We start from the raw sequence: 25,735 nt of genomic DNA, 5'->3' as shown, positions 1-25,735 counted from the left end.
GTTAAATATCCAAAATTTGTCATGTTAAAATTTACAAACCTAACCTGAGTGTGATTATAATACAAAGATATATAAATATTTCATATTTATGAGTGTATTCTTTTACTGATTTCGCTAATATTATATATAATATCATATATAAAGAAATATAAAGTATAAGATATAAAATCTGTACCAAAACATTTAACTGGCATTTTATGTTGCAAGAAAAATGTACATATTTTGTCACACTAGCTGCTCATTATACAGTAAGATATTTCTATATATTTGCCAAGTGTGTTTGTGATCCATGACCGCTATAAACCGCTATTTATAAAAAGCGGACATTGTTTCACCTCTTTACACAAACATTACATTTTCATGTTTGTGTGTGTAAGCAAACTCTTGGCTTATTTCTCACATAGTCCCAATGCATTATGGGTCATCTGTATTATGTACTAATGTTTTATTGTGTATTTTGGGTAATAAATTATGTGGCAGCATGTCGACACCATGCTGAGCGGAAGACGTTGCCAAAACTAAGGCGTTCACACGAAATGAATAAGAAATTGATGTAGCCTGTCCGTTTAGCGTGTCATTGTTATGTTAGGCATCCCTAATTGCTATCTGATCTACAAACATCACTGAGTTAATAAATCAGGAACCATTGGATAGTCTTCCTGCATGTCGCATGTGGACAACGATTACGTAATACACTCTTCAGAAGTTTGTCTCGTGTAGGATCAGGGTTTAATTCAGAGAGAGTGAGAGCTCATGAGATTATATCAGTGTGTGAACTCAGATGTAGGCATGTGATCATCTTGTGAGGTTCCTGTTTGTGTTTTGCAAAGGCATTCTGTCGTGAAATGAACCATCTTGATGTATGAATTAAAGAAGGCATTTTAATCGACTACAGCTCATATACTATATGCGGAAGTATTGATCACTTCAAATTGAAGACTTCATCTGACTAAACCATTGTTCTACATTGAGCTCAAGTAAAGAGCCATTACTGAAGTAAATCATTCAGGAATTAAATGAAGATGAATGAGTTATCTATTTATCTCTCTGTTTATTGTGCACGCAACAGATTCCTGATTCACATGCAATGTGTGTAAAAATGTGTTTAAAATATTAATCCTTGGTGTGAACTTCATGTGAAAGTGCAAGTGTTTGTGTACAGAAAAAAGCAATAGAATAAAGAATAATTATGAAGGAACCTGAGATTGTGACATTTTAATCTCAATAAAAATCTACATGAAGAGACTATGGTCTCTTCACACAAAATAAAGGTGGTATGCTTTATTAAGTACAACATAAAGGAAACATTGATTAAAAATTGCAATATTTTGCTTTGTTTCTTGCAAATATAGTTGTCATATTTTCTCTTTCTTTGAGCTGGGAAATCCAAACCTGTTCCAGCATGACAATGCCCTGTACACAACGCAGAACCCATGAAGATCTGGTTTACATAGGTTTAAGTGGAACATCTTGAGTGGCCTGCTATGGAGATCTGGTCTCAACACTTTAAACATCTTTTCGGTCGGCTACCCCTGGTGAACGGAGATTAATGTTCCTGTGACGTTTAGCTACACAACCCTGATGTTATCGCCAATAACTACGTTTTAGATACATTGCTGTTTCTTAGCTGTCCTGAGAAATTCATCACACATACATATATACACACACACACAGACACACACACATTGCTTCGAGCAGTCAGTGATTGGGAGTTAAAACCCCTCACAGACACACTAATTGAGGAAGTCAATTCTCCCATCCACATGTGCAAAAATGCTGCGTGGTACCAACCATCACGTGTTCATATGCCATTTATGTGAATTATTTGGAACTTTCAGAACATAATGAGGTCAATTCAAATTCAGACGGAATTCAGCCATGATAAGCTAATGACTGAAGAGCAGAAATTTTGAGCTCAGCAGAAGTTTTAGGATGAGGTCATACTTTAGAGGTCACTAGCTAATTTTAGGTATGAAACAATTCCAAAGACTCTACTTGACAATTGTTTTTGGCATATATCGAGTACACAGTGAATTATGAAAGTGTCTCTTTCTTTTTTTTCTCCACATGTTGTAATTGCGTTTTTGTTTTCCCCCCTTTGTGTTATTTCTGTCTTCCTTTGTGTCGGGAGTCATAAATGACTTGACGTTGCGCGTGTGTGTGTGAGAGAGAGAGAGAAAGAGCAGGGATGTATGTATGGTATGTGTGTGCATGTATGTGGGTGTTTGTCGGAGTTAACGAATTAGGGCCTGTGTGAACTAGAAACAGTAATTAAGGCTTTTAAGTACAGGCTTGTGGACGGCACATGGCAAACAAACACACAGCAACATGATTTTGGGGTGTGTGTGTGTGTGTGCATGGGTGCTCGTCCATATACATGAAGTTCATAGAGCATGGACATTTATCAGACTAATATGACACACACACATGCACACACACAAGTTTGCAGAAACTGTAATGACAGTCGTTGTGTTTCAGAGATTTCCAGTACATAAAATTTTGCCTATAAGAGCAGCTCAGATGGTGTTTCATCTCAAAAGCAAATCGAAGGTTCATTTTTATTGCTTTTGTTTTGATGTGTTTCTATAGTAACAGCTATCACCCTCGGACTTGATCAATTATGATCAATTATGTTTTACATAATCTAAAACTTATAATCAACAGATTAAAAAAAAAAAAAAAGCACATTAATATCAACAGCGAAATGTATAATTGTTGATATGAAGCTTTTGGTAAGGCAATGCTTATATTATGTAACATGCATGTAGGGAGTTTTCAGTGTTAATGTTTATAACAAAAAGTCTTCAGGACTTTACATTTGATTAGTAACATGACAAGATGTCATTTTGGTCTTCATTTATAATCTACTGTGGTGTGAAAGGAATGAAATACAATCAGCACATTCTGTTATTGGAAAACTATCAACTTTGAGGTGGGAACACACGGTTTCACAGCATTCACAGTGCTAATGTATCAATCAGTCGTCTTTACAATCCATTCTTCCTGTCTTTCAGCCCAAGCTGATGGCTAAGGACCTGCTGGATTTAGTAGCATCTCACTTCAACCTGAAAGAAAAAGAGTATTTTGGAATCTCCTACACAGATGACACGTGAGTTTATCACAGACACCCACTCCACAACAGGAAGCTGAGCATGATTCAGCGATCATGTGATATTTATAGGACGGGTTCTCACTGTCTGTCTTGCTTCTTCATTTTTTTTTCTCTATCACTCCGTTGCAGGCTTCTGTTCTTGCTCATTATTTAAAACATTTTCTTGCACCTAAACTCGACATAAACTCCACACACACAAAACTCCTCCCACACATTTTCCACAGCCGTGTAAGCGCTCTCTACGGGACTGCTGTATTTGTAGTCTTGAAACATTTTGAATTCTAGTCTGGTGACCTCCGACCTGAGCTTCACAGCCGCTTCCGAGACGCCAGACTCCGGTCACCAGGGGCATGCTAATAAACCCACGGCTGCTTCTTCTGCTACGTTTCTTCTCTCTGTCAAACACACACACATTCACACCCATGCACACACTGACTGCCTCAAAACGCTGTGCGATTTCTCTTTTAACTATAAACGCTGTGTGACAGCGTTTTTACATTATACAACACGTATCAAGGACACACTCATTTATAAAATACGCTGTGGAGACCAGTATTGATTCTGAGAGCGCAGCACGTCCTTCATGTCCATCTTGTTCATCATTTGGACCCTCCTTATAGATTAAAAACCAAAATGACACTGGATGAAAGACACGATAAATATAGACCAGAGTCTCCGCTGTGTTTCTGCCCAAAAACAAATCAGAATGAGTTTCCATGTCGTAAAGAATCCACTGGAGAGCGATGTGGAACCCGCAGCACTGTGTGACTCGTATGCTGTTGATTTCACCACAGTCCAAGGATTTGATTTCGAATTTTTTTAGCTTTGAAGGACACCAAAAACCAAGAGCAGAAGGCCCTGGTTTGGTCATATCACATCTTTATAACCAATGGTGGACAAAGTACACAAACCACATACTTGAGTTAAAGTAGAGATAAAATAAATAAATATTGTATATCTTGGTTATATTGACGTTTTTTTTTTCATCTCTCGTTGCTTTGCTGGGGCTTTTTCAGGGGTCACTTCAGCTGGCTGCAGTTAGACAGGCGTGTGCTGGAGCACGAGTTTCCTAAGAAATCTGGCCCCATCGTCCTCTACTTCTGTGTGAGGTGAGTGCTGCTGGATTACACTTAAATGCATGAGTGCAAACACACACACACACACACACACACACACACACACACACACACACACGGGTTATACATTGGGGCGTGATTGTTGGCATCAGACAAAATAAAGTCAGAGATTATATTTTGGATTTCTCTGAATTTTCTGTTCTTATAAATAAGTTTCATGTTATAAAAACGTGCCTATAAATTCAGTAAAATGCACACACTCGCGCACGCATACGCACATTATCATAACGCTACTGCAGGGCCTGTAATTTATGTGTGTGTTGCCTGTGTTTGTCCTCAAGTACATTCAGTAGAGTGCTCTTTTAATTAATTTGACTTCCATGAGCAACATTTGAGATAAAAACCCTTCACACTGCGGCACCAGGGTGGTCCACAGGGGTGCGCATGTGTGTGCATATGTGTGCGTGTGTGTATGTGTGCGAGTGCGTCTGAATGTTTGTGTTTCCATCGCAGCAAATTAGCAGGGTCACTAGCAACACACTCGCACATAAACGCCTATAAAATGAGTTTGACCCCGGACTTAACCCATCGCTGAGGGAGCCGTCAACCAATCAGAAGCTGCTGTCTTTCTCATTAACCCCTCATTAATCGTGCCGTCATGGCAACAGCCATATTTCATACAGACTGTGTTCATAATTGAGAAGTATGAGCAAATACTGTGCTAATGAGCTTTATTCAATTTATTACTCCAACTGCCCGATGCACCACAGAGCAGTTTAATATCACACACACACACCATATAGCTGCTGTGTTCTTTTGTCTGTCTGTCTCCCCGTCGATGTCTGTCTGCCTGTCTGCCTGTCTGTCTGCCTGCCTGCCTGCCTGCCTGTCTTTCTTTCTTTCTTTCTTTCTTTCTTTCTTTCTTTCTTTTTTCTTTCTTTCTTTCTTTCTTTCTTTCTTTCTTTCTTTCTTTCTTTCTTTCTTTCTTTCTTTCTTTCTTTCACACATACCATATAGCTGCTGTGTTCTTTCTGTCTGTCTGTCTCCCGTCGCTGTCTGTCTGCCTGTTTGTCTGTCTGTCTGTCTATGTGCCTGTCTGTCTGTGTGCCTGTCTGTCTGCCTGCCTGCCTGTCTTTCTTTCTTTCTTTCTTTCTTTCTTTCTTTCTTTCTTTCTTTCTTTCTTTCTTTCTTTCTTTCTTTCTTTCTTTCACACATGCCATATAGCTGCTGTGTTCTTTCTGTCTGTCTACCTGTCTGTCTGTCTGTCTATCTCCCCATTGCTGTCAGTCTGTCTGTCTGTCTGTCTCCCTGTCGCTTCTTTCTTTCTTTCTTTCTTTCTTTCTTTCTTTCTTTCTTTTTTTTTTTTTCCCGAAGGAGTTGAACATCAGGGTGCTTCCGCCGGGTTCCCGACACGTTGTGGCATATGATGAGCTCATAATTCTCACTTATTACTCCAAATATTCCAACATTATTATCGTATATCTACAACTTTTTAAAATCTTCGATTCTTTTTTTTTTTTACGTGGCACTAAAATTATATTCAATGTAACTTTAAATGGATAGAATGTACAATTCTATAATAATGATAAATGCTGGCAAATTGCTGTAGTGTGGGGAAACAATCTGATATTGGAAAATCGAAACGTTGGTGTTTGGAGAGAAACTTCTCAAGTCGAATTGCATTAAACCACAACATTGTCGATTGTTTTCCTGCATCAGCACACCTGATGTTTTAGTGTGTATGTGTTTTACTGTATAGGCTTGTCAAGAAAAACCGAATAAAATCAGGATAAATAGTAGTGATTTCACTATTGAGCGAATTAATCACGGTTATGATTTCAGTCTTTAGCCACCCACCATAGGAGCTAGTGTTTTGTGTGTGTGTGTGTGTGTGTGTGTGTGTGTGTGTGTGTGTGTGTGTGTGTGTATGTATGTATAATCCTCCACTCAGCTCTTGATTAGGATATTGATTTCAGGAAGCTGAAGTCTTTGATGCATGTCTTTTGAAGACTCTCTCGACCATCTCACTCACATGTCCAATTAAACCAGCTGCCAATTCACTTTTAATTCCCTCTCTTATATACACACACACACACACACACACACACACACACACACACAATCTCTCTCACACACTCTTATTTCTTTCTCTCTTTTTTCACTGTTTCCTTCTCTATACTTCTCTACACCGCTATATAAATACATTGTGTTCCTGTATGTTCTGTGTGTCTCTGTTCTAAGGGCTTCAAAAATAGTATATTCTAATTACACTGCTCTTCAGTTTATTTAAGCAGAAATGCACAAGATTGAGTCAGAGGAGAAAATAAACATGTCTCCTTGAGCTGCTGTGAGTCACACTGGGAATCATGGTGTAGTACAGCAGGTCCTAACCTTTTCTGCATTACAGACCAGTTTTACATGGTCCTTTTATACCCACGCGTAGTAACGTGCATATTACGTTCATTTTATTCAGAATAAATTATTCAATTATTTTATTACTTATTCAGGTAGTCGACGAGTTTCTAAGGCTTGAGTTTTTTCGATCTTACGATGACGATAAATTAACAAAATTAAGTTTCGCGCAGAAGGCAAACGTCACAGAGTATAAGCGGTACGATACGTTGGGATGTAGTGACACTGAAACATTACGATAGTATAAATTGCACTGTTTTGCTCAATTATGTACTACTACCACCCCATAATAATCAACATTCTTTAAGACTCCTGGGTAGGCTAGGCCATGTCTTAGCTTAGAAGTTACGATGATGTCATCATAAGTTGGAGACTACATGTATAGTGAAAATGTAACTCACTATAATGCAGAATCAGTGGGAGCTTAATTTATTGATGCATTGAAAAAAAAAAAACTGCGACTGAAACAAGTACAGGAAAATTGGCACATGCAGATTTTTTTCCCCTTTTATTCAATCTGTGCATCCCAGTACCAAGTGATCCATGGCCTGGGCCCGGTGTTTGGGCACCCATGGCTTAGTACATCACAATTATTTACAATCCGAGCAGTTTCAATTTGTCGATTCTTACATCTTCCCCCAGCAAAAACTGAATGCTAGCGTGATGTTAGGATGAAGCAGAGCCCATGTTTAGAATTTTCTTCTTTTCTTTTTCGAACAGTTGCGAATCATGGTTGCGAAAATCTAAATTATATCTAAATGTATATGTTGACAGCACCTTGAGGACTTATTGGAGCTTTTTGGTCCATATCAAATATGTATTTCTTCTGCAATTTTATTGTATCTACTACATTTTATGACATAGTGGTTTATCGGATCATTGAAAAGAAATGTAATACTGCTACAAAAAGATTTATTTTCGCAATCTAGAGGGAAAGAGAGTGTGAGCATTATGGTGACCCCTGCTGGTTAATGTATGCATATTCTCATCCTTTTTGCATAGATCATTTTTAGAAAAACACCAAGCCCTAGTATTCTTCCATTATGCCTAACTGGACTGTGTGGTGTGTTTTTTTTTTTTTCTTTCTTTTGTACAGGTTTTATATAGAGAGTATCTCTTACCTGAAGGACAATGCCACCATTGAGCTGTTCTTCCTCAATGCAAAGTCCTGCATTTATAAGGTGAGTTCAAGGAAACTAAATTTATGAATAATAACGCTGGAATAAAATACACCCCCGATTTTTCCATTAATATTGGCTAATAAAAACGTTTTAGGGATTGAAACAGCTTGTTTAAGTGTTTTGGTTTGGGTTGGTTATGCGTGTCTTTGATAAGTGTGTCATGCAATATCACCGTGCGTCCCCTAGAGGTCGCAATTTAGTCACAGTCTAATTTCAGATTAAGGTTCCCCCCAGATACATTCTTTAAAAAAAGTACTTGTTATAATTGGAAAGTAAATTGTGACAGTATTTCACAATGTTTGTGTTGGACAAATCGAGTTAATTAGTTCTGAGTCTAATCCTGTCTTACTCTGGATTAATCCCATTTTCATTAAACATTCGGCTTCCTTTTTTTAATTAAACATAAACGCAATATTGACGAGTTTAGATTAATTACAAGCTTCTTATTCATTACTGTATCTTTTGTTGTATTATAATTGTATTGTAAAAATTAATAAGAAAGTCACTTCTTATTAATTTTTACTTTTTTATTTATTCATCTATCTATTTATTTTCTGCCTGATGAGTTTTTACTTAGACGGTGACTTGATATAGCGACGTTGTAATGCGAAGTACCTTAAGCGTAATTATTTATAAAAATAATGTCATTAAAATGCAATAAAAATGGTTTTTAGTTTCTAGATTGGTTGAATAACTATGCACAGAAGTCATTTGTATGTTTAATAATTAATAGTGACCAAAGCAATATAAATGTAAACAGAATACAGCTGCCACTGTATTTATGGGTTTAGGTAATAACTTAAGCATTCAGTGCAATCGCTCAAAATTTCATGTATCATTTCATTTCCACACCCTGAAATTTCTAGCAGCATTAATTTCTTTCCCCCTCGTTTGTTTCACGTTTCAAAGAGAATCAGAAGTTGAGCTGTCGCGCAGAATCCGGAATTCAGTCTGATGCTTTATTTAGAGCAGAATGTCTTGCATCTGCCGTCTTTACAAACCGAGCTCATGAGTCGCATCTCACAGAGCTGCTGGATTCCTCATATCGAATAGCATCCGTACACATGTATGTAATAATGAAAACTATATCTTCATAGAGCTGGCTTTGTGTATATGGGCATTTTAATGATGGAACAGATTTAAGTCTTATGGTTCAAGTAGGGGGAATATATTACCTGCCACCACATCCAATTGTATGCCTCCAACAATGTGGTGCCAGAACCACATATGGCTGGAAAATGTACAGTAGGTGTCCCAATACTTTTGTCCATGTAGTGTATGTGCAGATGTAGAGTCATGATCTGTTTTGAGGTGTGAAGTAATTTGGACTTGATGCTAAACTGGTGGCTTCTCTTAGTAGTGTGCTATGCTAGGATTCACACCTCTGTGCATCTTTCACAGGAATTCAGCAGTGGGAATACAATGAGGTAAACACAAACAAAAGAACAGAACAGCTTGTAAAATTAGAAGTCATGACAGCAGCCTGATTAGAGAGAACTTGACATTGTTTATGGTACAATCTACAGACCAAATTACCTCAATAAGGACAAAGAAACCAGATAAACAGATTAAACAGTACAGAATTTATTTAGAATTTCCGAAAGTATAAATCGCTCAGGTATGAATTTCATACACGCTGCACCATTTCTTCCAAATCCACAGTATGTGTAGTTTATGGCATCACTTCCTGTGCCACGGCACCTTAACGACAAGTGTGTTACAAACATAGATGAGAATCCAGCCAGTAAAGTTATCCTGAGTTCTTTTACATTTCTGACCCCCTGCGGTGATGGGGAAAGGTTTGTATTGTCCCTGCACTATGAGATGAGGTGATTACCACCTGCTGAGGACTGTGTGCTTAGTCTGCAGGAGAGGAAACACATGTAAATGCAGATGTTCAGGAGCAAACGATAATAAAATCAGCAGAAGTGTTGAGATTATTTGGTGTCTGACTCAAACATTTTCCTTTTTATATAGGAGCTCATAGATGTGGACAGTGAAGTCGTGTTTGAGCTGGCCTCCTACATATTGCAGGTAATGTATGAGTGTGTGTGTGTGTGTGTGTGTGTGTGTGTGTGTGTGTGTGTGTGTGTGTGTGTGTGTTTGTGTGTGTGTGTGTGTGTGTGTGTGTGTATTAATGAGATGAGGGGAATAAAGCATAAGTAAATAGGAAACACACTTTGTGCATTTTGTATTATCCATATGTAGTTTCAGTGAAGTGTGTGTGTGTGTGTGTGTGTGTGTGTGTGTGTGTGTGTGTGTGTGTGTGTGCACAAGGGTAATGCAGGTGCAGTTTGGTTTGTGTTTGACCTTTTGCAGGATTTACACCAGATGGGAGATATTGAATCTCCCACTAGATCACTATAAAGTGCTGTCATGCTAACACAACACACACACACACACACACACACATACACAAACACACACATTGTGCTACACTTTAACCCTGATTTGACTTTAGTCTAACTCTACATTTCTCTTTTTCAGGAGGCCAAAGGAGACTTTACAAGGTAAAGCTCATGTTCATTCTAAATAATCATTCAAATAACGCACACTTGGCTCTATGTATCACAGCGCAACTGTGGAATAAGAGCAGACCTCACACACACATACAGAGAGAGAGAGAGAGAGAGAGAGAGAGAGAGAGAATAAATGAATGAGTTGGGGGTGGGAGTCCTGGGAACAGACAATGATGAGAGGAAATGGAATGCAGCGAATAAACAGTGTTAAGTTACTGACTCTCTCTCTCTCTCTCTCTCTCTCTCTCTCTCTCTCTCTCTCTCATTCCTCTATTCTTTCTTTCTGATTCTCCTGATCTTATCTTCTTTATACATAGTAACACACTGACATTCACAGTTTACATTCATTGGTCTGATACTGGTGGAAAAAAGAAATCATATCAACATAATAAAAAATAATTGGAAACCAGACATACGTTAGCATGTAGGACGTATAACAGTCAACTAAAACACAGCAAAATGGTGACACATCAGCAGCATGGATTTTACCTTTTATGGAACATTCCAATATTCTGTCACAACCAATGTACAAAGATTGGCACTGAGCATAAGCTAGCTAACAACCACAAAGTAATTAGCTAGCTACATGTAAATGTTCAGTGTGTTTATAAAGTGTATTGAATGAATTGGTGAGGCATATCAGGCAGATGTGACAGTGAAACTTAGGAATTACACATAGCCACAAATGAATTTGCATTTGTTTTGCTGCATTGAGGAGCAGCAGCACAAGGTCGCATCACAGGAATGTGGAAAAAGCGTAAGCTAATACAGGATTGAGACTAATTAATTAGCTTGCTGCTCAATTAATACAGCAAATTGACAAATATATCAGAATATAGACGAAACTGTCTAGCTAGATATCTCTCATGCAATAATATTTTTTTTTTATTTCTCTGAACTGCTTACTTTATTTCCCAAAATTTTTACTTCTTTTCCACTTTATATCTGACAGTCTGACAGAAATGATTAGGCACAACACTCAGCATGAGGACCTATTTATCTGTAACCCCTATATTATTTCACCTGCATAAATTTATATGACGTTACAGGTGCATGTGGAAGGACATGACCATGAGCTTGCATCCTTTACGTTTTTTTTTACCCTGAGGGGATTTTGCAGTGCTTTGTGGAAACTGAACGCATACACTAACGATTAGTATGTGTTTTGTGTTGCAGTAATGATGCCACACGGGCAGACCTGAAAAAACTGCCCGCTTTGCCCACACAGGCTCTCAAAGAGCACCCGTCCCTCGCTTACTGGTGAGACACACACACACACACACACACACACACACACACAAAATCATAGTGTAACTGATTAATATCACAAGCACACCCAATGCATCATCACTTTATTTAAATTCACAGGGAAAAAAACGGCTCAAACAATCTCAGTGGCCCAATTTAACTTTAGACGAGACGAATCAAGACGAGCTGCAGAGGTTTTGGAGTCATATCCACTGCTAAAAAAATGCCAGTTCGTTTCCCTGCATCTCTGTTACATCTACACAGCGGCAGATTTGTAGACTCTTTGAGCATTGCAGCTTATCGCTCTTCCTGGTATCCGGTTTCACTCCCAGCATCTGCATGCTGTTTGGTCTCGCTGTGGAATTTTAACAGGGCTGACAGCCACGTTCTCACGATCCTCCTGCCACGAAACTGTCATTTCTAACTCCGGCGCACATGTGTTTGTGTCTGGTTGTGATTTTTTACTTCTTTTTTTTTTTATTCCCCAGCGAGGACCGAGTGATTGAGCACTATAAAAAGTTGAGCGGCCAGTCCAGGGGCCAGGCTATCGTCAAGTAAGGCACTCACAAACAAAGAACGAATGAATATCCAATATTATTTAAAAACTACTGTATTCCTGCATGTCAACTTCCAACTATAAAAATAATGATTGTAGACATTAGAGGAACAGCTCTATATCTAACCCCTTATTAAAAACACCAGGAGTATGCCTCAGATGTGAACTGAAACACCCCACCTACTGTCTTTTGGTTCTAAGTAGAAGCTCAGATGAGTTATAGACAGCCCCAGTGGGATTTAAGGACCTCAAATCCTGATTGTCATATTCTCAGCTATTTACATAACATGAGCCAAACTTGTTAAAATATGTGTGGCGGTCTGGGAAAACCCTTCGGAAAGGTCCCCCGGGGATGAATTCTGTTCTATTTGATAGTAACCCAGCCTGTAATATATTTCTACATATCTACTGTAATAAATTATAAATCTGTCCACCCCAAATTTTTTCCGACCTTAATTTCCCTCAGTTTTATGCAAAATAGTATGTTGAGTTGGAATCCAGTTTAATTGGTCTGCAGAAACCAGTGTTTAAATTATTGCTGGTTGTGTCATTTCCTCTCGCAGTGAAGACTATACATTGATTACATTACAATTTGAAAGCAGACTCCAGGTATCAAACTATTTGTGAAGATCACACTCTTTCCCTTAAATGTCACTTGTACCTTGTCATTGCAAACATTTAGATATATACACTATATGGACAAACGTATTGGGACACCTGACTTTGGAAGATCTTGAGTGGCCTGCTGTAGAGCTCTGATCTCAACCCTACTGAACACCTCTGGGATGAATTGGAATGCTGACTGCACCCCAGACCTCCTCACCTCACGTACATCAGTACCTCATTTTACTAATGCCACTGTGAGCACAGACCTCCATAAGGACACTCTAAAATTTATTGAAACATCTTCCCAGAAGAGGGGAGGTTATAATAACAGTAAATGGAGATTTAATGTGGAATGAATGTTTTAACAAGCACATAAAAAATCTTATGGTCAGGTGTCCACAAATGTTTGTCCATGATCTTTTTTCAATTTCTGATTGTGATCTTAGTAAATATCATAACGTTGTTCCACACATGCATGTCAAAAATCTTTCCAGATTTTAATAAACACTAATATTAATAAACACTTTTTCTGTCACTTGGTGCTCTTTAGAAGTGATTAATGTGTGTGCATTTGGGACAGTTGAACAGGTCTGTGTGTTGAGTTATGTAGGTTTTCATCCCCCTTTCCTCTCTTTTTTTCCCCTCTCCGTCAGTTATATGAGCATAGTGGAGTCACTGCCTACATATGGAGTGCATTACTATGCGGTTAAGGTGGGTGTCTACTTCACTTCATAAGTGCATGGAAATGTATCAGTATTAGCTTCAGCCTAGACACACACACACACACACACACACACACACACACACACACACACACACATGAACACAGTCTTCTCTCCTTCACATGACCCTGTTTGACACACATGTTCTGTGTCTATGAGAAGGTGTTAGGTGATAATGTGGGCATGTTTGGCACGATGCTGCCGTCATCCATTGCCGATAAATACATTTTGACCCCAAGACCTGTTCTCTCTTACTGTGTCTCAGGACAAGCAGGGGATTCCGTGGTGGTTAGGGTTGAGTTATAAAGGCATCTTTCAGTACGACTACCAAGACAAAGTGAAACCCAGAAAGGTAAGGAACTTTCTTTTTCTGTTCTTCTCTTTGACCTCGTCTGGTGTACTGTAATTACTGCCTGTTTTTGTGGGTCTGCTGAGTTTTGCTCGCTTTAGATCACATCACATGACTTGTCCCAAGACATTTTGTGGTTTCGGTATGTGTAAGTCTGGACCATGTCGAGACAGTATGTGTATTTCAGGAAATGGGAACCACTGTCTTAAGTTTGAAAACAACAAAACATAAGCCTCCATGTGCATATTTTAAATTGTTTATACTCTATGTGGGGCCAAGCATTATCTTTTTATGCTTTTGTATGTAGCACATCATTCTCTGACATATCTCAGCTCTCATGACATCACCGAAATCATGCCAAGACTATGCAAGGTCAGAACCTCTGCCCTTTGTATGACCTCTGAAGTTAATGACCTCTGTGGTTTCCCTTCAGGGTGGAACGTGAGACAGAGAAACACAAACCTTTAGACAGATCACACTCCATAACTCACATCCTACAGCTCTGATACATTTTCAGTCCCTGTGTGTGTGTGTGTGTGTGTATCCCTGTTTAGCTGCTTTCTTTATCCTGTGTCTCAATCGGCTGCTGTAGCTCAGAAGAAAGGGGAGGATTTGCAGAGTTTGTGTGTGGTGATGGAAAAATGCGTTTGTGCACTTTCTTCCAAACCCACACTCTAAAAATAGCGTTCAAAGCCCAGTGTCATCCAGCCAAGCGTGAGGGCAAACGTACAGGCCTACTCAGAGAGATCTGTTACATAGAGACAAGAAAAAGGGCAGGACCGGGAGAGAGAAAGAGCAAGAGAGAGCATGAGGCTGGAAACGAGAAGGAGAGGCATATGAGCGAGAGCAAACAGAGACAGGAAAGGAGAAGCTGAAAAGCAGAAAGGGAACAAAAAAGAGACGCCGCTGCAGAAAATTTAGACCAAGGGTGCAAGCGAAGCAGAACTCATAATCACCGCTTGTTACTGAGAAATCAGTTCACATAACGGAGGTGAGTTTTACCCGAATCGTTAATAGCAGATGTCTGCGTTTCGCCCAGCCTGTATCTGTGTTTTTACTGCACACACTAATGGAGAACTTCAATCTCAGGCAGTGGAAGGATCTGAAAACTCTCAGAGCAGCATGAAATAGTTTTGTGCCTACAGTAAAAAAAAAGTTAAAATGTGCATTTTGTAAATCTCAGTCAATGCTGCTATAATAACCATCAATCGGAAAGGCTTTCTACTACATATGGGAGTTTGAGGTGAAGTCAGCATTCTGGTTCCTCCCAAAGTTGTTAATTGAGGTTGAGGTCAGGGTTTTGAACAGGACACTAAATTCTTCCACACCAAACTTGTGAAAAACATTTTTTCAATCAGCTCACTGCAGTTACGCATAGCCGCATCATCGTTTACTTGCATAAGCATTTGATCCTGCTTCACAGTGACCCCTGAGAAATATCCAACAGCTCAGGGTTTTAGGATTCGACCTGTTAACCCTTGAGCTCTGAGGCAGCAGCCTCTTCATTTACATTTCAAGTACTGCCCGTAGACTTCCACTGTACATACGTTTGGAGTAAGCAAGTTTAAGTGCTTTCCTCAGTCCAGAGTAGGCTAAAGATTTGGTTATGGAGATTAGACAGTAATCTTGGTAAAGTATATAGTCAGACTTTATGTAGTTTCATTTTAGTTTAAAAATGTTTTTTTTAATTGCTTTTGTATTTTCTCATTGTTTGCTTCCTTATGGTGGTTCATGCAAAAAATTACTGTATATACTGTACAGTTCACACATGCTAATGATTAAGGGGTGTGTTTGCCACCCATAGATATATGTGTGTGTGTGTGTGTGTGTGTGTGTGTGAGAGAGAGTTTGGAGTTAATTGAACCACATAGTAAAGTTGCAGACCAAGTTAGTGGTTCGGTTAATGTAATGGGATTAAACTCACTCCTGATGTGATACTGCAGTAACTTTGCAAGTACACGTGAGTTCACATGCTGTGATACGTGTAAGCACAGACTGTTCCGTTTTTGGGGACGTGTATAACGTAAACGTAGTTCATGTATGTAAAGGTCAATATTCGTGCCCTCTAGCCTGTGAACTGTGTGTGCTGTTATATACTGCTTTGTATACCCTGGTGTGTATTATAATAATAATTATACAATATATAAAAAAAAACACAATATCATGATGCTTTCACCTCCTTGCGTAATCGTGGAGTTAATGAAATCAAACACATTCCCTCTCTAAGCATGAACAGATGAATTATTGGCCGAGTTGATTTTTTGTTTTGTCTGACCACGGTATCTTTTTAGAAAATAGTTTTGTTTTGTCTAGATGCACACATGTATGCTGCTTTTTAAGCGGGAGAGGGACAGGAATATACATGCTTTGCATGGAATTGTTTGTATATTGTTATTTGCTGCTTTTAGCCCGCCCTGCGATTTTTTTTTTTTTAGTGTCTACTCGCATCACTCTTTCTTCCTTAACGTCAATCTGAGAGTATGTGGTGCAGCTGTTCAGGGACAATTACTTTCCACTTCCATGAACTTTCCACCTGCATATTATTGAACCAATGGTACTGACAGGGACGTCTAAAAGCCTTTAAGCCTAAAAGCCTAAAAGTTTTGTAGTTTGTTCTTCTTTTTAAACAGTTTTTATTAAGATTCTTGAGAACTTTAGGAAGGATGTATTTATTCTATAATGACCATAGTTCAATTTGCAATTTTTTTTAATATTATGTCCAAATACTTTTTTCTATTTGATTGATTTATTTTTTATGGTTATGAAGGTTTGCACAACGTACAAACTCAAAAAGCATATGTAAAAAAAAATCAAAGTGGACATATGTACTGAAAGTACACTATATAGACAAAGATTTTAGACACCTGACAATAAGATACATACATGTAGTGCCAATTTGCTATTTCTACTGTTCTCTCTGATTTTGAAGTGTACTTTCAGAGATTTGTGCTCATTCAGCAACAAGGGCATGTGCAAAGTCAAGTACTGATGTAGTGTGACGAGGCCTGGGATATAGTCAGCATTCCACATCATCCCAAAGGTGCTCAGTGGGGCCACTTAAGATCTTTCACTTCAGTGCTTTTAAAACATATCTTCATTGAACTGACTTTGTGCACAAGGACATTGTCATGCTGGAACAGGTTTGGGTCTCCTTGTTCAAGTGAAGAAAACATTTAATGCTTCTGCATCCAAAGGCATCCTATACAGTTGTTTGGCTCCAACCTTGTGGTAACAATTTGGGAAAGAACCACGTATTACACATATAGTCAGGGGTCCCACTATTATAATATTATTTCCCCTTATTGTATTTACTGGATTACCCATTTACCAAATTATCCATTCAGAATAAAAAAAAAATGATTAAATTCCTTCAGCCATTAAATTAATTGTAATTGACAATTAAATGTGTATCATTTAAATACAAAGGATTTTTCTTTTTACTTCTAAGACTTCAATTTCCATGATTTCTGTAGTGAGCATTTGTGATTATTATTTTGGTTCATTCTTGAGATGTGTGTTTGAAGTCGTCTCTGATCCAGCATGAGTGCTAAATGTGTAATCGTTTCCATTATTTTAACTGACCTCCCTCATGTACAACAGTCATTATGGCTCATAAAGTCTAAACACAGCACACACCACTCTCCCTTCCTGTACACTCTCGGTACAAGTGTATATTTTTGGGTGTGTGTGTTTTATCTTTCCCCAGAGAGTAGCACTCTGTACACGCTCTCATTGTGAAAGCAGAGTAGGGCGTGTGTTGTTGTCTTGTGTTCTGTGAAGGTTAATAATAGTGTGTGATCGTCATAATAACGATACACCCATGACATTTACATTAAAGCAGTACAGCCAGACTCTCGGCTCCGAAACACTGCAAATGTTTATACCGTGTAACATAAATTGAATAAAAAAAACCTGAACTTAACTTAAACCTGATCCTCACCTTAACTGACAAAACTCTAAAAATAACAAATATAATAATAACGTAAAATATTTTAAGGTTCTTGATGAATATCAATAGAAGTATATATAAAAGTTAATGCAATTTTAATTCTTTTTTATTTACATATTTATTACTAAATTCTATTTTATAGGATGGATTTGTTTGTTTATTTGTTTTTATTTCTATAATTATTTACCTAAAACTATTTAAATAATCTTAATTGATTTTCATTCACCAATCCAGTTAATAAACTAAATTATATCCTTAATTATATTGATTTATTTTATATATCTACAGCATCTCTGACAGTTGTTGGATCTACAAAAGTTATATTATTTACTTGTTCTAGTGTGATATGTTTCTATGGTTACACATTCTGACAGGTTTTATGGAGATGCATATATAACATTATGGAAGTAGTCTCCAGTGTCAGAGGTTGAGCTTTTGACATAGGAAAGTATTTGGTCAGAGAGCCTTGCACTTTTTGGGGTTTTCTGTAATGGATCTTTAAGAAGCTGATTGGTATCATGAGACAGATAAATGAGTTGCAGGTGAAGGACTGACTGCCTATAGTTGCTGCAGAATAAGTGATAACAGGAACTATCTTGATTTTTTTGGCATTCCATGGCATTGAATCTAAGAATAAACCGTTAAAATGTATTGTTCCTGAATAAATAGAAATAATCTTTGGCAGGTTGCTGTGGTGTAAGCACTTCAGGACTAATTTGTTATAACAGCATGTCTTGTCATGTTTTTACTCTTTCTTCCAGACATTAATCTTTTTTCTGCCCTTAATCTTAAACAAGATTCTGACCTTCTTCCTGACCCAAATCGAATCATACCCGATCCTAACTGAGCCTGATGAGCATATCATAGTGCCTGCAAAGTGACCCGTACTCTTCCTGAGACAGTATGCAGGAGCTCAGTGTTGCTCTGTAGACCACGTTTTCACTCACTGTTTGTTTTTGTTCACCGATTCCCTTTCACTTTTTAATCCCGACTGCTTCCATTTAGTCTAATGAGGGCCATGAGGGTGTTGGCAAGGCTTACTAGTCAACGCATGAACGCATACACAAACACACTCATGTAAATACACACACACACACACACACACACACACACACACACACACACACACACATCAGCTTTGCCATTGACCATGACAGCTTTTGAATCTCATGGCCCACCTTGTTGCAGCCTGGATGCTGTTTGGTGTGGTTAATTCTCTTCGCCTCATTGGCCACCGCTAGAACTAAGTGTTTAGATCGTCACAGATCATTCCAGACGTTCCTCTCTTTTTCTTTCTTTCGCTCTCTCGCTCTCTCTCCCAGCGATAAAATCTCCAAGATGAAAGCTGTCAAGAAAGTGTTGAGGTCAGATTAGATTTTTGTCCCGAGAGAACATCAGGCCTGAACACATTAACTTTGAATGTCGCTGTCTATCTGCAGTTTGGTTGTGTCGCCTCAGAGATAGATGGAGAACTTTCTGTGTGTGTGTGTGTGTGTGTGTGTGTGTGTGTGTGTGTGTGTGTGTGTGTGTGTGTCATCGTTGCCGTTCTCCCTATTTCTCGCATATGTCCATTGTTTTCCCAGGTTGTTAAAATTCTTAAGTTTTTTTTAAAGCCAGCCTCCTCCCTCCTTTGCTTTTTTTTTTTGTTGCTTTTTCTCCTTCTCACTTTTTTCTCCTTCTTCCTTTTAATCCCCCTTTCGCTTCCTCTCACTTTTGCATGTGCAGACGAGATTTGGCCACTAATTGCTGGCTTGTATGCAACTGCGTTTTTAGTGGAATAATGTGTGGAATTCCTTTGGCAAAAGGAAATGCTGAATCGGATCGGTGCGTGCTGTCCCGAGCAGAAATGTGTAGCAGGGTTTAGTCTAAAGAAAGTCAGAATTGTTGCACGAGAAAGTGATGGAAACTTGTATTTTTACTCATGCAGCTCTTTCTCTAACTTTATGCCCTTCTTTTGTTTGTCGTATCTATTCAACTGATGACTGCAGGACTTCTACATGCGTGTAATACACAGAACCCTACTGTGTGTGTGTGTGTGTGTGTGTGTGTGTGTGTGTGTGTGTGTGTGTGTGTGTGTGTATAATGAGAACCAGAACTGGGCTTTATGAGTGAATGAATAGAAAGGAGGGGCGAGTCAAACAAAGCTCTGTACTACTCTGCAGACACACACACACTCGCACATATACACACACCAGCATGTCACTCTGAACCCCAAAGACCCCGCCTACGCACAGTCCGCGGTGGGAGCAGGAAGTGTGTGTCCCGGAGGGAGGGAGGGAATTAGGGAGGGAAGGATAGAGGGAGGGAGGAGGTCGGGGAGGGCTGTCTCCTCCCTCTCTCATTCTCTTTCCAAACACACACAGAGTATACCCAGACTTGCCCTCTAACACACACAGACACAGCGTACAGTATGCTTTAAGAGGATCTAACACACATCCACACACACACACACACACACACATCCACACAACAGCTGGATTTCTCAGGAGGATGCCCAAAGAGCAGCATGCAGCTTTAAAAGGACAAAGTGGGCATCGTTGCGGTTTGGATGTGCATTGCAGATCAGGAATTTAGTCATGGCCTGGAGTGTGTGTGTGTGTGTGTGTGTGTGTGTGTGTGTGTGTGTGTGTGTGTGGTCTATGTGCATGGATAGAGTTTATTCACTAACAAAGTGGGAGAGACACTTGTGGGAAGATGTCAAGTCTTTCTCTCATCTCCTCAGGTGTTTCAATGGAGGCAGCTGGAGAATCTGTACTTCAGAGAGAAGAAGTTCTCAGTGGAGGTTCACGATCCTAGAAGGTAAATTTATATTACAGAACACACACACACACACACACACACACACACACACACACACCATGACACATAACAACCCAAGAAGTAAAGAACTATTTAAGGTTTTTGGATGGGTGGATGGATGGATGGATGGATGGATTGATGGATTGATTGATAGATATAGTGATGGAGGGATAAATGGATGGATAAATAAATAGACTATCATTCCTCATGGAACTTTAGACAGGTTTTAGAAACTGAACTAAAATGAAACACTTAATTGACAAAATTAGGATAAAAAAAGAAAAGTTAAAAAAATATCAAAACTTACTATTGAGTCTAAACTGAAATTAAAGTCTAAACAGATGACCTGAATTCTAGTGTGGAAAATAACGGCTGGCGGGAAGAGCGTATTTGTGGTGTGGGAATATTCTAAATTTACCTCTTTTACACAAAAATGTGCCTGGTTTCTAATAATAACACACTGCGGTGCTGACACTGAGGGGAAAAACTACTGCACCTGCACCTGCATTAAACTTCAGAGAACTCGCATTACAAGGAGTCCAACAGAAACTGAAATATATGCAGTATAAACATAATAGAACTGCATGTACAAAATGTAAAAATAAAACAAAAGATATTTTGAAAGAAATCCCAAGCGAATAATAAAAAAAACATGTAATAACCCTAAGTCTTGCACACTTCCACTTTCTGACCTGAGTACAAACGGCAAATCACTGCACCACAGTCAATGTAGGAAGTGGGCAACTTTATCATTCAGTTACTGTACAATGGATCACTTGCTACTTCGGCTATGTGTTTGTTATGTTAACTTTTAGTAGAGTGAGATTTATCGCATCGTTACACTGCGCTTCGCAATACCATTACACGCCCATTCCTCATTTCTCAGCTCTGAAATCTAAAATATGGACCAAATATTAGTTGAGCATCACTGAGGAAATCAGCTCCTACAAATATATACAAATATAAAATGGACAACTTGAATAGTCACACGGAATACTTGGTGGAGGCCCAAAGTAACATCTAAATCCTTTAAATTCTATTGATTAATACGCAGCATGCTTTTTATCACTTTATAGTTACATTCAATGTCGTGAAGCTTTCGTCACACATTAGTTCCCTCTTTGTCAGTGTCTAAAACTGTGTTACTACTGGTACTGGAGACTCAAACACTGTAAAAAATCTTACTAAAAAGAATTTCACCGTATCAGAACAGGACACGTGTGTTTAAAATCTGTTTATGTGGAGTTTTGTGCTGTACATGTTCCTGACTAGATTGTTATCAAATCAATGGAATATTCAAACAAGTGCATTCATATGAATCTTGCAGCTTAAATGGCTGTTAGAGGTGCTGAAAATAAATCAATCTTCTGACCAATCAGAATCGAGAATTTTACAGTACTGAGGTATTAATATTTTTGGGGTATTAATAATTTTTTTTACTTGTATCCCGTGAAAAACAGCAGAGAAATGTGGTATTCAAATACCATGTGAATGAATTTTTCCAAATCTTTCTTTCTCTTTTACCCCCCCCCCCTTTTTTTTTTATTCGTTTTTTTTGTCTTCCTGTCATTCCTTTCTCTTCCTCTCTATTCATGTATTACCGTTTATCATTTTTCTTGCTGTCTTTTTTCTTCTTGTTCTCTACATAGTTTCTCAAACTCTCTCTCACATTCACTTCTCTCTTCCTCTCTCTCTCTCTCTCTCTCTCTCTCTCTCTCTCTCTCTCTCTCTTTCTCTCTCTCTGTCCCCCCATTTTATTTTTTCTTTACACCTGGTTCTCCTGTCATTCCTTTCTCCCTCTGTATTAATTCATTTATTTTTCAACATTGTGCTTTCTTTCTTTCTTTCTTTCTTTCTTTCTTTCTTTCTTTCTTTCTTTCTTTCTTTCTTTCTTTCTTTCTCACTTATACTCTTCTCTCTTTCTCAGCCTTCCTCTCACACCCACTTCTCTCTTTCTTTCTTCATTCTATCCTTCTGTCTCTCCCCTCTCCTCCTCCTCTCTCTTTCTTTTCCTCTCTCTTTCTCTCCCTCTTTTTTCTTCTGCTTTGAGTCACTGAACACGCCATCCTTCAAACACTCCTCTAATTCCTTCTCCTCTATCTATCTCTCTGTGACACAGACACACACACTCATTCCTTTCTTACCTTTCTTTGTCTTCTCGCTATACTTCCTCTCTATAATCTTTCCTGCTGTTTCTCCTTTACCTCTCATTCTTTCTTTCTCATTTCTTTTCTGCATTTACGATCATAACTCACCCTTTCCTGGGGCCCTCCCATTCCTTTTTTTCTCCATCTCTTTCTTCATCTTGCTCTCTTTATAGTCCAGTATTTTAACTCTTGACAGCAAGTAGAGTAACAAGATCCTATAACAAGTGTGTTTTCTAACTGAAAAGATCACATCATAAAAAAAAAATCAGATGGAATTTGACTTTAGTTTTACAATTATGTCATTACACTTCACACTTACACACTCTCCATCTCTCTATCTGCTCTTTCTTTTTCTCTCTAGACGTTAGGGTGGTGTGTTTCGAGTTGTGAGCTCATCAGTAGCTGCTTCAGCTCTTTAGTACAACAACTTGTGCCAAGAGCCACAGCACAGATGCTGACTGATAAACCACCTCTGACATGCAGTTTAACCAGATACAGAGAGAGAGAGAGATAAAGAAAGAAATTAAGAATCAGAGACTTTGGGAGACAAAGTACAGATTTAGGACTCTTCTCTCTGACCCTGTTCTAGCTTTCTGTCTGTGTGTAAGTTATTAATGACTTGGTAATGATCTCTCTCACACATGCACACCCATGAGAGTAATAGAGGAATGAGCTTTTGATAAGAGACGGAGGTTGAGGATGTGTGTTTATCTTTAATCCCAGTGTGTCGTGTGTTTGATTGTATGGGTGGGTGGGTCGGCGGGTGTGTGTGTGTTCATGGTATTTTTAGACCACTTCAGTCTTTTTATAAAACAACGGGCAGACAGTGGTCCATCAAACCAGGACACACCTTCTCCGTCTGTGGGTCTGTGGGTCTGCGTGTGTGTGTGTGCACTGTGGGTGGTATAGTGATTATATATTTAGAGATGTCCCTTTTGTCCCGAGACCTATTGCCTGAAATGAATATGTGCTCTTGCTAACACATTTGCATACAGTACACAATACGGTAAAAGACAAATTAATTAGGTACTAAATTAATGTGTAATATGTGAAAAAATATGGGAGTTATAAAGAAGGCTGTAGTTACAGGCAGACGTTTTCCAGGCCTCAGGACAGAGGGATTAACATGAGAAGTGTTGCAGAGGCTTCAGCTCGGAAACTATAAAACACAGAACATCATTAATGTAAATAGGACACACACAAAAAAGCCCCAGAGCATTAAACTGAACTGCAGTGTTAGATACAATACAGTAACACTCATATAACTCTGAAGAGTTCAAATGAGCTATGAATCTGTCCATATCATGTTAGAATGCAGACGTTAGGAATCTCGCACATCATTAATGAATATGCATTACACTTATAACTATAATTATCATGTGTTTATAACAGAATGCCGACATGACATTTTAAAAGCATCATAACACATTATAACAGCACTAACAACTGTCGTGAACATCTTGATTTTCAAGAAAATTGTAGTGCACTATACCAATTATGGTACTTGTGAAGGAACTGTCAATGTATCTACAACTGCAAACCTAATAATGCATTATATACACTGCTATAAACCATAATGATGTGCCAAAATGTATGTAACTTCTTGTGAAATAAAATTCTTTGAGGTAAATAGAGCACACATTTTTTTCTAGGAATAGTCTGGAGTGATTTAGAGTGGATTATTGTATTTTGTGTTACTATTTGCATTGTGTTTTGAATTTTTTTTTTTCCAAATTTGTCTGGGCTTCCTCTGGGTTCTCTGGTTTCCACCGTTAGAATTAGTTTCCATGCTGATAGGTGAATTTGCGCTAAGGATTCACTAAATGGATACACCTGTTTTATTTTTTTGTTGTTGTTTTTTTTGTAACTTAGCTAAGAAATGTAGAATGTTGTTCACTAGCTAGCTTTTTCAAAAGGCAATGAAGCAAGTTATGTAAAAAAAAAACCAAAAAAAAAACATGTGGAGGTATGTTAATGAAACTAGCTAGTCATACTAGCTAAATCTATTACTGTGCTAAGAATATTGTATGTTATTATTGTGTTTTACTCTTTGTGTGGAGTTTTGCCTATTTTATTTCCTCCAAATTTATGTAGACTTCCACGGGGTTCTCTGGTTTTCTCCGACCTCCAAAAAAACATGCTTATTCACTACATGTGAAGGAGTGTGTGCACGGTAATCGACTGGATTTCCGAGGTGTATTCCCACCTCACGTTTAGTGGTCATGTGATTCACCTAAAACTTGGTCCCTTTTTTGTAACCTAACTAAGAAATCAATGCTGTTACTCGATAGCTACCTTTAACAAGAGGCAAGGAAGTAGGTAAATGTGTGTTTGCAAATGATACGTTCATGCGATAGGTTAACCTAACATATTGTTATGTTCAGTTTAATGAAATTCAGTGAATATAAAGTCGATTTGTGTTTGCTCCAACTGCAGGGCGTCGGTAACGCGAAGGACGTTCGGACACAGCGGCATTGCCGTACACACCTGGTACGCCTGCCCCGCCCTTATCAAATCCATCTGGGCCATGGCCATCAGCCAGCACCAGTTCTACCTGGACCGCAAACAGAGCAAGGTCAGTGTGTGTGTCTGTTCGTCTGTCTGTCTGTTTGTCTTCTGTCTGTCTGTCTGTCTGTCTGTCTGTCTTCTATTATCATCTTTATGGGGACCAGGTTTCCCTAGAAGGATTGAACTATCTGACAGCTTTAGGTCTATGATTCAGCTTAGCCTTAATTATCTACAGTATTATGTCATTATGTTCATTGATCTTTTCAAGAATAGTAGCACAGATAATGTGTATGTGTGTCTTAATTATGTCATTTGAACATAGATGTATATATGTGACAAGAGTGCATATAAAGTGGACATAGTCATAATAGATTTAATGCAAACTTTTTTTTTTTTTTTTAGATAGACCAAATCAAATATATTTTTGCTTTCTAGTTATACTTTTTTTGTTTTGTTTTGTTTTAGTTTTTTTTGGCCGGAAATAGAAATTAGAAAGGCTTAATGTTGAGTTTTTGTATATAAAAGCTTTTCTCTAATGTAACAAGAAATTA

General features: G+C 38.4%; 1 protein-coding gene across 11 annotated transcripts in view; it reads left to right on the top strand.

Moving 5' to 3' along the window:
* frmd4a (FERM domain containing 4A) overlaps positions 1–25,735 on the top strand; it is a 133,757-nt gene that overhangs the window by 89,382 nt on the left and 18,640 nt on the right. For 6 of the 11 annotated variants that reach the window (XM_046864204.1, XM_046864203.1, XM_046864199.1 and 3 more), the window contains exons 3-13: positions 3,015–3,109; positions 4,129–4,221; positions 7,697–7,781; positions 9,759–9,815; positions 10,269–10,291; positions 11,477–11,560; positions 12,037–12,102; positions 13,364–13,421; positions 13,698–13,784; positions 20,453–20,529; positions 25,110–25,251. In XM_046864204.1, coding sequence (XP_046720160.1) covers positions 3,015–3,109; positions 4,129–4,221; positions 7,697–7,781; positions 9,759–9,815; positions 10,269–10,291; positions 11,477–11,560; positions 12,037–12,102; positions 13,364–13,421; positions 13,698–13,784; positions 20,453–20,529; positions 25,110–25,251 — 867 coding nt within the window. Of the gene's footprint in view, positions 1–3,014; positions 3,110–4,128; positions 4,222–7,696; positions 7,782–9,758; positions 9,816–10,268; positions 10,292–11,476; positions 11,561–12,036; positions 12,103–13,363; positions 13,422–13,697; positions 13,785–20,105; positions 20,258–20,452; positions 20,530–25,109; positions 25,252–25,735 lie in introns of those variants that run through there. The other 5 variants (XM_046864200.1, XM_046864202.1, XM_046864198.1 and 2 more) reach the window with 3 other exon arrangements.

This window comes from Silurus meridionalis, chromosome 13 (genome assembly GCF_014805685.1).
Source record: "Silurus meridionalis isolate SWU-2019-XX chromosome 13, ASM1480568v1, whole genome shotgun sequence".
NCBI classification, from domain to species: Eukaryota; Metazoa; Chordata; class Actinopteri; order Siluriformes; family Siluridae; genus Silurus; species Silurus meridionalis.
This window is presented reverse-complemented; position numbering and strand designations above follow the sequence as displayed.